General features: G+C 55.5%; 1 protein-coding gene across 1 annotated transcript; it reads left to right on the top strand.

The window, feature by feature from the left end:
• Positions 1–6,077: 6,077 nt before the first annotated feature.
• Positions 6,078–10,742, top strand: PPM1M (protein phosphatase, Mg2+/Mn2+ dependent 1M). The gene is made up of 10 exons (XM_040628718.1): positions 6,078–6,295; positions 6,966–7,089; positions 7,232–7,486; positions 7,911–8,023; positions 8,363–8,447; positions 8,554–8,672; positions 8,835–8,898; positions 9,130–9,237; positions 9,347–9,495; positions 9,859–10,742. Exons 1-10 carry the CDS (start codon positions 6,078–6,080, stop codon positions 10,001–10,003), a joined length of 1,380 nt encoding a protein of 459 aa, XP_040484652.1. The 3' UTR covers positions 10,004–10,742.
• The last annotated feature ends 286 nt before the right edge of the window (positions 10,743–11,028 follow it).

Here is an 11,028-nt window from a genome sequence, read left to right as displayed (position 1 = left end):
CACAGAGTCAGCCATTGAAATCGTTAGAACATACTGTTTTTTCAGGTGGATCCAAGGGTTAAAAAAAAAAAAAGTGAGCTATAAAAATAGTGAAGAAACAAAGGGAAAGTGTTGTAGAATCTTGGAGTGAAGGAGGCCTCTGAGTATGTCACCAAACTCAGCAGCCATAAAAGAAAAAAAAATCAAAGAAAAAAATCGATAAATTCATTTACATTAAAAATTAAAGGTCTGGGGGCTCCTGGGTGGCTCAGTCGTTAAGCATCTGCCTTCGGCTCAGGGCGTGATCCCGGAGTTCTGGGATCGAGCCCCACGTCAGGCTCTTCTGCTGGGAACCTGCTTCTTCCTCTCCCACTCCCCCTGCTTGTGTTCCGTCTCTCGCTGGCTGTCTCTCTCTCTGTCAAATAAATAAATAAAATCTTTAAAAAAAAAATTTAAAGGTCTGGATTGAAAGAGCCACCATCAAAGCCAAAACACAAACAACAAACTGTAATTGTCTACAAACAACATACTTGTAACTCACTTCAAAATAAAGAGCTCTGGGGCACCTGAGTGGCTCAGTCAGTTGGGCGTCCGACTCTTGATTCTGGCTCAGGTCATGGTCTCGGGGACAGGGGTTGAGTCCCTACGCGGGCTCCCCGCTCCGTGGGGAGTCTGCTGGAGATTCTCTCTTTCCCTCTGCCCCTCCCCTCACTCTCTGCCTTTCTTCTCCCTCTCTGAATAAATAAATAAATAAATGAAATCTTAAGAATAAATAAATAATGAGCTCCCAGATCAATAAGAAAAAACCCAATGGCTCACTAAGAAACTGGGTAAAGGGTACAGAGTATCCACAGAAAAAATACAAATAGGCCTCTAGAACTATGGAAAATTGATGATCCTTCCTTTTTTTTTTTTAAGATTTTTTATTTATTTATGTGACAGAGAGACTGCCAGCGAGAGAGGGAACACAGCAGGGGAGTGGGAGAGGAAGAAGCAGGCTCCCAGCAGAGGAGCCCAATGTGGGACTCGATCCAGGAACGCCGGGATCACGCCCTGAGCCGAAGGCAGACACTTAACGACTGAGCTACCTAGGCGCCCCTGATGATCCTTTCTTACTAAGATAAATGGAAGTCAAACTAGACTTGCATATCTGTATCTATAGGGAAAGATTAAGTTTAATGAAAAACTGTGATGGTCAAATGATGGGAAAATAGGTTGACGGGAGAGGAAATTGGGGCAAACTTCATGTAGGACAATATCTACAAAATTGTAAATGTGTATTTCCCCCCCCCCCATGAATTGAGGTGAAATTCACACTGGGACGCCCAGGTCGCTCAGTCAGTTGAGTGTCTCCCTTTGGCTCAGGTTATGATCCCAGGGTCCTGAGATCCAGCCCCACGCCAGGCTCCCTGCTCAATGGGGGAGCCTGGTTCTCCCTCTCCCTCTGCCCCCGCTTGTACTTTCTCTGTCAAATAAATAAATAAAATCCTTAAAAAAATGTAACCAACTTAAAGTGATCGAGTCAGCGCATTCACTATGCTGTGCAACCACCGTCTCTAGTTCTAAAACATTTCCATCGCTCTGAAAGAAAACTGTACTCATTAAACAGTTCCTCCCCATTGCTCCCTCCTCCAGCCCCCGGCAACCCGCAGTCTGCTTTCTGCTTCCACGGACTGACCTAGTCTGGATATTTCATATGAATGGAAGCATGAAACAGGTGACCTTTTCTATCTGGCTTTTTTCACTTAGCATAAAGGTTTGGAGGCTCACACACATTGTGGCATGTGACAGTACTTTGTTCTTTTTTTACGGCTGAATAATATTCCATTGTGCGTATATACCACAATTGGTTCATCCATTCATCCAGACGATGGACATTTGTGTCGTTTCCACCTTTTGGTTGTCATGAGTAGCGCTGCCTTTGCCCCGCCGATTCCGTTACTAGGAACTGATCCTACCCACACGCCCCCGCAAAGGACTGTACAGCCAGTAACTGAAGACAGGCTAACTAGCCATCACTGAGAGGCTAGCTACAGAAATCTGCGTTTTTGCAGACTACTCTGTAGCCTTGACAAATAAGGCAGGCCTTCAAGGACTAATACTAAAAGACAGAGGTATCTTTTATGAAAATGTCGGGTGTAGGATATGGCACAGAGTATGCCATCACGCATGTAAAGAAAAGGAGGGGAGGAGGAAAAATTTTACATATATGTAATTTTAGTTTTTTAAATTTTTTTTAAAGATTTTATTTGTTTGACGGAGCATAAGCAGGGGGAGCGGCAGGCCGAGGGAGAGGGAAGAGCAGACTCCCTGCTGAGCAGGGAGGGGGGGGGGCCCCCTTCGGGACTCGATCCCAGGACCCTGGGATCATGACCTGAGCCAAAGGCAGACGCCTAACTGACTGACCCACCCAGGCGCCCCCATATATGTAATTTTTAAAGTATTTAATTTAACTTGAGATATGATTGATGTATCACATTGTATCAATTTTAGGTGTACAGCATGATTTAATATTTATATATTTTGTGAAACGACCACAATAAGTTTAGTTAACACATGTCACCACAGAGTTATAATTGTTTTCTTGGGATGAGAACTTTCAAGATCTACTCTCTTAGCAACTGTCAAATGTGCAATACAGCAGTGTTAACTCTAGTCACCATGCTATAGATTACATTCCAGAACTTACTTACCTTATAACTGGAAGTCTGTACCTTTTGACCAACTTCCGCCAATTTTACCCACCCCCACCCCTCACCTCTGACAGCCAGCAGTCTGCTCTCTGTGTCTATGAATTTGGGATTTGTTTGTTTAGATACCACATACAAGTGAGATCATACAGCGTTTAATCTTTCTCTATTTTATTTGGCATATGCACTCAAGGTCCATTTGTGTGGTTGCAAATGGCAGAATTTCCTCCTTTTTATGGCTGAGTAACACTCCTCTGTGTGTGTGTGTGTGTGTGTGTGTGTGTGTGTGTGTGTACCACACTGTCTTATCCATTCATCTGTCAGTGGACACTTTGGTTGTTTCCACGTCGTAGCTATTGTAAATAACGCTGCAGTGAACATGAGGGGGCCCATGCATTCAGGATTTCACTTTCTTCAGATAAATACCCAGAAGTGGAATTGCTGGATCACATGGTAGTTCTATTTTTAATTTTTGAGGAACCTCCACACTGTTTTCCACAGTGGCTGCAACCCATTTATAGTCCTACCAACAGTGCACAGAGTTTCCTTTTCCCCACATCCTTGCCAACACTCTTTATTTCTTGTCTTACAGGTAAAAAAAAAATTTTCTCTTGCTTGAATTTGCACAGAATACCTGGCATCTCTGGAAGGATCCGCAAGAAACTAATAATATTGGAATGCTCCAGGGAGAGGAACTGCCTGGCCAGGGAGGGGTTAGGGTTGTGGGCAGAGACTTGTTACTAAATACACGTTTACACCTTTTAAATTTCGGTTTTTTATAAAGGCCTGTTTTTAATTTTTATTTATTTATTTTTTTAAAAGTAATCTCTATGCCCAGCGTGGGGCTTGAACTCATGACCCCGAGATCAAGGGCTGCCTGTTCTACCGACTGAGCCAGTCAAGCACCCGCCTTTGAAATTTTGAGTCATGGGACTCGACAAAAGCTATTCTCATTGTGAGTGAAAAAAATGTAGCATAAAAACCTTTTCTTTTTTCTGAACTTGCTCCTCTCACCCCCATCCCTCACATGCTGGCTGAGTTAGCCGAGGAGAGGTGTCTGGCCGGGAGGGGGGCAAGCTTGGGTTCATTTGAACAGTCGCGAGAAGAGTGTCACTGAGGGGTGAGGAGTTGCATGGCCCCCAGGGAGGGCTCAGCCCAGGAACGAAGAGAGACCCACCCCAGGGAACCTCACCTACGATTTCAGACAACAGCGATGGAAGTGCCTGGAAACTTCTGGAGAAAGAAAAAGGCAAATGGTCAATCCAAAGGTCTGGGAATGAGGGGCACTGGATTGCTGAAGCAGCAACAGTCAGAAGACAATGAACAGAGAACTCAGAATTCTGAACCAAAATATCAGTCAAAAGCTAAGGCTTTTGCCCCCATGTTGGGTGTAGAGCTTATTTTTAAAAAGAGGCGGGGGAGGCTTTTGAGACAAACCCTCGCAGACTGGCAAGGACCCAGGGAATTACCTCGCAGGCATCCTCTCTCAGAGAGTTGTTAGAGGATGTGCTTCAGCAACATGACGTAGAAACCGAGACAGGCTTGGGATCCAACAAGAGTAGAGGCTCCCAGGGACCCAGAGGCCGGAGCAGCTACTGTGGCACTGGAGGAACACCCAGGCCGCCGTGGGACGGGGAGGATGGGACTGCCACAGGGCTCCAAGGCTACGCTGGGCAGCAGACCTCCTGCGACATCTCAGGAGCTTCTCTGAACAGACAGGATTCATCCCACACAGGGGAGCCCAAGATGATGGGTTGGAGGAATAGACTGTGTGTTGTTTCCTCTCATTTTAGACTTTAAAACCCTCTGAGCCATTGGCTGGTAGGGATGAGGAGGTGAGCCCACAGACTGAATTGGGTCTGCCCCACCCTGGGTCCCTGGTCCATTTCTGTCCCAATGATAGGGCATAGCTCAGGGGTCCTTTGGGAAGCTTTTTCTGACTTTGCCCCCAGCCCCTTGCCAGCTGGATCACACGCCATCCACCAGGATTCCACCATCAGAGCAGGGGAGCCCACCTGCATTAGTGCTGTGCTCCTGCCCCCAGCGTGGGGCCTGGTGCACACAGTGGGGGTGGGAAGTTAGCCCCCAGGCTGCTCTGGACTGGAGTCATCTGAGGGAGGGGACATGGGGCACAGCTTCCCGTCTCAAAAACAATCCTCCTTGGGCAGGGGGACCTCCCAGTGGGGCAGGGCTGCAGACCAGAGGAAGTAGGGCGTCGTGAGCAGGTGCTAGGCTTGGGAGTGGAGGCAAAGGTAGGGACTCCTGCTGCAGCTCTCCCCCGGGACCCTGGGCTAAGGGCCTCAGGGGCTTTGAGTTGGCAAGCCTGCCTTTTCGAGGAGGAAAGGGGAAGAGAGATACCCTGTGGGGGGTCTGAGTCAGCTGAACTGTCATAATGGAAACAGCACACCCTGGGCATCAGGACACTTCCCCTCTGCGGGCCTCTGAGTCCCCCTTATGAGACAGAGGAGTCCTGCACCAGCAGTTGGGCTTAAGTGACAGAAGGGTGACAAAGCACCCTGTTAACAGGCAGATGCGAAGGGAGACACTACTGCTGACCCCACCGTGACAGCTGGCTGGGGGGGGGGGTGGTGTAGAGACTGCAACATCTCGCCCCCAGCCAAGATGAAAGGCTTTCACTTCCCTTAGTTCCAGGTCTGAACTCTGGTTGGAACCTTTTGGAGACCATGAATTCCTCTTGTCCCCCAGCCACCAACACTCTAGTGACGATCCTGGCGTCTGTCCAGAGAGGACCTCTTGACTTGGGGGGCAGTCGTTTGGGAGGCTGTCCCCGAAGTGGGGAGCAGCCTCCCACGATGAGGAAGGCCAGGGTGACCAGCAAGCCCCATCCGGGGCGGAGGGTGACAGACTGCGGGGGTGGGGAATGAAGGCCACCTGAGGGAACCCTGTGCTCTGAGCGTCTTACTCAACGCGTCAGCCTGACACCTCCAAGCACATCCTGTTCCCATCTTCCCCTTGCGCAAGGCTGAGGCCCAGCAGGAGGAGGCCGGAGGCTCGGCTGCGGACGGGGGCCCCACCTGGAGGCCCTGGCTGCGGTCGGAACGACCCCTGCACCTCGCTGGGGGGCCGGGAGGGACTTTCCCGTGGCCAAGGCCGGCGCCCCCCGCGTGTGCGGCCGCAGCAGGCCTGCTCGGGCGCCTGTGGGACGCGGGCGAGCCGCTTCGCTTCTCGAGGCCTCAGTTTGCTTGCCTGTGAAGTGGGCCTGACGACAGCCTTGGCTTCTCGGGGTCGTGACGGGGCTCGGCAGGCCCGAGGGCGCCCAGGCCGCGCGCGCGCGCTCCCCGCGGGAGGCCGGGGTGCGGGGGTAGCCTCCGCCCCGCCCCGGCCCCGCCCCCGGCCCGCTTCCTCCTCCCGCCCGGCGCCCCGCGGGCAGCCCCCTGCCGCCGCGCCATGTCCGCCGGCTGGTTCCGGCGCCGCTTCTTGCCGGGGGGTCCGCTCCCCGCGCCGCGGCCCCCCCGACCGCGCGCCAGCCCGGTGCCCTACCGGCGGCCCCGCTTCCTGCGCGGCTCGGGCTCCGGCCCCGCCGACGCCCCGCGCCGCCCGGACGCCCGGCCCGTGCGCAGCCCCGCGCGGGGTCGCGCGCTGCCCTGGAACGCAGGCTACGCCGAGTGAGTGCCCCGCTCCCCCGGGCCCCCGCTCCCCGGCCCTGCTGGGCCAGCCCCGGCGCCGGGACCAACCTGGAAGACAGCCCACGCTGAGCGAGTGCCCCCACCCCCCAGCCTTGCGGCTAGCTCCCTCCTGTCCGCCCCTGGGACTCTTGACAGCTCCCCCCGACTCCCGGTCCCACCGCAGCCTTTTCTTCGGGACTCCAGCCTCCCTCAGAGAGGCTTGCGAGTTGGGAAGGACCTGCGCTTCTGGGGCTTCCACGATGAGGCAGGGACACTGGGTAGAGTTCCAGCACTGTGGCCTGGGAGCTACGCCTCTCCCGCACGCACGCATCTCGCCCGGGGCTGTGGCCGGCGCCCTACGGGACAGGAACTCTGGCCGAGGTGGGGTGGAGGATAGGCGAAGGAGCCCAGATCTGCCCTGGCAGCCCACCCTCACCTCCCAGCCCAGGTCAGCGGGTAGGCTCCAGGGGGGCTGGGCCCTGAGTTTTGCCTTAGCTTGAGGTTACTGACCAGTTAGGAAACTTCTACTGTGTGTCCGGGTGTGTGTTAGGGGCAGCATGGGGCTGCTGTCGCAGAGGTAGGGCTCCTCCTTCTGTGTACCAGCTCTGGTGTCTGCGCGTGGGGACATGGGTGTGTCCCTGAAGGGTCACTGATCGCTTACCGGCCTCAGGATCATCAATGCAGAGAAGTCGGAGTTCAATGAGGACCAGGCGGCCTGTGGGCAGCTGTGCATAGGGAGGTGTGCGTTTGCAGCTGAAGAGGACCAGGAGTGGCTGACCTTGTGCCCCGAGGAGGTGAGTAGGACAGGGCCTGAGCCAGGCTTACAGGCTGGGACCAGGACTACAGATGGGACGTTCTTGCTTCAGTGTTCTGCTCTGGGCCAGGGCCCAGCTGGGGAAGCCAGGCAGAGCCTGACGCCAAGCCCTTCCTGCACAGCTCCTGACAGGTCACTACTGGGCCCTGTTTGATGGGCACGGAGGTCCAGCTGCAGCCATCCTGGCTGCCAACACCCTGCACTCCTGCCTGCGCCGACAGCTGGAGGCCGTGGTAGAGGGCATGGTGGCCACTCGGCCCCCCATGCACCTCAGCGGCCATTGCGTCTGCCCCAGTGATCCCCACTTTGTGGAAGAAAAGGGCATTAGGGCGGAAGACTTGGTGATCGGGGCTCTGGAGAGTGCCTTCCAGGAATGTGTGAGTGTGGCCTTTGGCTGGGGAAGGGACCAGGGACCTGAGGGGCATTGCAGCACACAGCAGTGGTCTCCTTGGATCTTTGCATTGGGAGGACAGGATGGGGCTGGCTTGTTAGTAGTGGTCGTCGTTGTCATCATAAGCCCTCCCGTTTATCCGCGTGCTTTTCCGTGCCGCGTACCTCGTGCGCCCTGCGGGTCCTTGGTGCAGGGGCTGCTATCCCTTCCTCAGTTCTGAATAGGACTTCCCTCCCTCTCAGGGGATACATCCAGATTCTCTGACCACAGGGATCCTGGAGTCATAGCTAGACTTAGGGTGGGGACCGCCAGGCTTGCTGGTGGGGAAGTGAACTGTGGGGTGGGGACTGGGGACAGAGTGTTATCGTGGCAGTACCAGCAGCAGCTCAAGTGGCTTCGGTTTGCCCCAGGATGAGGTGATCGGGCGGGAGCTGGAGGCCTCAGGCCAGGTGGGCGGCTGCACAGCCCTGGTGGCCGTGTCCCTGCAGGGAAAGCTGTATGTGGCCAACGCTGGGGACAGCAGGTAAGAGCTGGAGGGTAGGTGGGGTTGGGGCCGGGCAGGCGGGCACAGAGGCAGTGGGGACAGTGAAAGGGGCTGGAAGTGGAGGGCTGGAAATGGGGATTGCCTGGCTGAGTTGCTTGTGTACCTGCATGTCAGGTGTGAGTGGACAGCAGATGCGAGGGAGGGCAGACTCCTCAAGCGCCAGGCCCAAGGGCTGAGCTTCTTCTCTGCAGACTGTAGGTGGTCATGGGGGGCAGAGCTGGTCCCTGGTGGCTGGAAGAGGGGCTGACAGGAGGGGGGCCATGAACGAGGGCGGAGTCTGTCCCGCAGACCTCTGCCTTTCTTCGGCCACCTGTCCAGGGCCATATTGGTACGGAAAGACGAGGTTCGGCCCCTGAGCTCCGAGTTCACCCCGGAGACTGAGCGGCAGCGGATCCAGCAGCTGGTAGGTGCCTTTGGCAGAGGGAGGCTGTGGACTCCCAACTTGTGAGTCCAGGGTCACCAGAGGCCACCAGAGAGAACCTGATCCATGCCTGGCCTTCCTACCCCAGGCCTTTGTCTACCCCGAGCTTCTGGCTGGTGAGTTCACCCGACTGGAGTTTCCTCGGCGACTGAAGGGGGATGACTTGGGGCAGAAGGTTTTGTTCCGGGATCACCACATGAGAGGCTGGTGAGCGAGGTGGGGTTGGACACAGTGGGGAGAACCCTGGTGTCCAGGCCCAGTGTGTGACCTGGGGGCCGTCCTCTCGCACCTGGGCAGGGTGGGCTCCGTGGTGCGGGGAGGTGAGGGGGTGGGTGGGGCCTGGGTTGATGCTGGGTCTGCTCCTGGTAGGAGCTACAAGTGCGTGGAGAAGTCGGATCTCAAGTACCCCCTGATCCATGGGCAGGGCAGGCAGGTCAGTGAACGGCCCCCTCTAGGAACCCCTCTTAAATTGCCCCCTGCAGAGGTGGGAGCTCCTTTCTTCCTCTGGTGGGGGCTGTAGCTGGGGTCTTGGAGTTTGCTGCAACGCTACGGGATGTTTGTCCGTCCACGCAGGGCACTTGAGGGCCATACTATGCTTCCGTGTGCTTTATTTGTATGTTCACTGGGGCTGTTGGCCATTACCTCACATCTCCCTTGTCCTCAGGCTCGGTTACTGGGAACACTGGCTGTCTCCCGGGGCCTGGGAGACCATCAGCTCAGAGTCCTGGACACAAACATTCACCTCAAGCCCTTCTTGCTCTCCGTCCCACAGGTGAGTGGGCAGCAGCGCGCACCAGCTTCCGTCTGCCCCCGAAGGCAGACAATGAGGCTGGCGGGAGCCGGGAAGGGAGTGCGGAGGGATCCTCAGGCTTCACTTGCAGGTGACTGTACTGGATGTGGACCAACTGGAGCTGCAGGAGGAGGATGTGGTTGTCATGGCAACTGATGGTCTCTGGGATGTCCTGTCCAATGAGCAGGTGGCGCGGCTAGTACGGAGCTTCCTCCCTGGCAACCGAGAGGACCCACACAGGTACTGTCGCTTCTGGGGACCTGGCTGGCACCAGCCGCAACACCAGAAGTAGCTGTGGCTGAGAAGACAGAGTTGATGATGAGCCCGGCTCAGGGCAGGGGGTCAGGAGCAGAGCTCTCTCAAGCTTCTGGGCGGAGGGGGGGTGACTGTGGGTCCCCCAAATCCCTGGGTTCAGAAATCCCCAGGACCCAAATCTCCATGGTCCAGCCCGTGGCCCTCCCATGCATGTGGTTTGCCTGGCCCGCAGCTGGACTGCATGGTTTGGGTCCCCACGTGCCCAGCCCTAGCAGCAAGTTCTCCCTGAGGGGTGCCCTTGCCTCTTTGCTCTGGCTCCAAAGTGCATCTGCAGGATGATCCCCACAGGTTCTCGGAGCTGGCCCAAATGCTGATACACAGCACACAGAGAAAGGACGACGGTCCCACAGGGGAAGGGCAGGTGTCCTACGACGACATCTCGGTGTTCGTGATTCCCTTGCACAGCCAGGGCCAAAGGAGCGGTGGCCGCTGAGGATTCAGACACTATATCCCAGAACCACTCTCGGGCCGGGTATAGTCTGGGCATCCCTCCACCATGGTCAACAGCAGGCCTGCCTGCCCTGGCCTAAACACAATGGGTTGACCCCCCACCGCAGCCCATTTCAAGGAGAGCATTTATATCAGGCAGTGAAAGCTGGAAAAGTATGGAGAGCCCAGCTCCCCAGGGCCCCCTCTGGCAGGCAGGGCAAGAGCACAATTACCAATAACCTCTCTTTACAACGTAGGAAACCAGGTGGGGCTCCTCTGACAGGGTCTTAGCAGCCCAAAGTTATTGCCAGATGGGGACAGCCGGACTAAGGGCATTGGCCACTAATGCCAGGAGGGGCAGAAGAGCCTGTTTGGATCCAGGTCTCCAACCCATGAATGTCAGGGTATTTACTCAGTAACCCCCAAAGCCTATGCAGGGTGCCTTATTGAAAGCTGGGGGTAGCCTCCTATGTGCTCAACAGCCATCTTGAATCCGCCCCTCGGGAGAGACCAGCCCAAGTCCTGCCCTGACCCTCTTCTGCCACTGGAGGTGAGGCCCAGGCCCGGGGGGTAACGTTGGGGCAGAACAGAAAGAGGCAAGAGGAGCCCCAGAGTTTGCTGAGCCAGGAATGTCCCGATCACTCCTTTCTGGCCCCAGCCCTGCCCTAGGCTGATGTGCCGGCAATGTCTTTGGTTTTGTTGCTCCCCGTCACCTCCCTATTATTAAATGTTTGTGTGCTGAAGAGCCCTTGTGAATCATGAGTTGCTGTAAAGCTTGGCATTATAGTACACTTTTTGCTCTTTTACTTTCCAAAGAATCGGTCTTAGCTCCACCTTGCAAGTTTGCCTGTAGTCAGGACTGCATTTTCTCCAAAGGCCTTCTCAGTCCCCAGCGTGGGGTGAGCCCCAGTGAGAGAACTGTGGTCCAGGGAACAGAAAAGTCTCTACCACCATCTGTGAGCTCTGGGCTTGATGTACCAGGAGCGCCTTTAACTTGGTTTTGGATGCCGATTTCGATAAACCAAGAAT

The sequence above is a fragment of the Ursus maritimus genome, unplaced genomic scaffold, assembly GCF_017311325.1.
Source record: "Ursus maritimus isolate PB19 unplaced genomic scaffold, ASM1731132v1 scaffold_14, whole genome shotgun sequence".
NCBI classification, from domain to species: Eukaryota; Metazoa; Chordata; class Mammalia; order Carnivora; family Ursidae; genus Ursus; species Ursus maritimus.
This window is presented reverse-complemented; position numbering and strand designations above follow the sequence as displayed.

Bases quoted from the DNA above. Each gene is read 5' to 3' on its own strand.
- PPM1M (XM_040628718.1), top strand. From the start codon at position 6,078: ATGTCCGCCGGCTGGTTCCGGCGCCGCTTCTTGCCGGGGGGTCCGCTC. The intron at 7,090-7,231 runs GTGAGTAGGACA...CTTCCTGCACAG, and splicing joins TGACCTTGTGCCCCGAGGAG to CTCCTGACAGGTCACTACTG. The intron at 9,496-9,858 runs GTACTGTCGCTT...TGATCCCCACAG, and splicing joins AACCGAGAGGACCCACACAG to GTTCTCGGAGCTGGCCCAAA.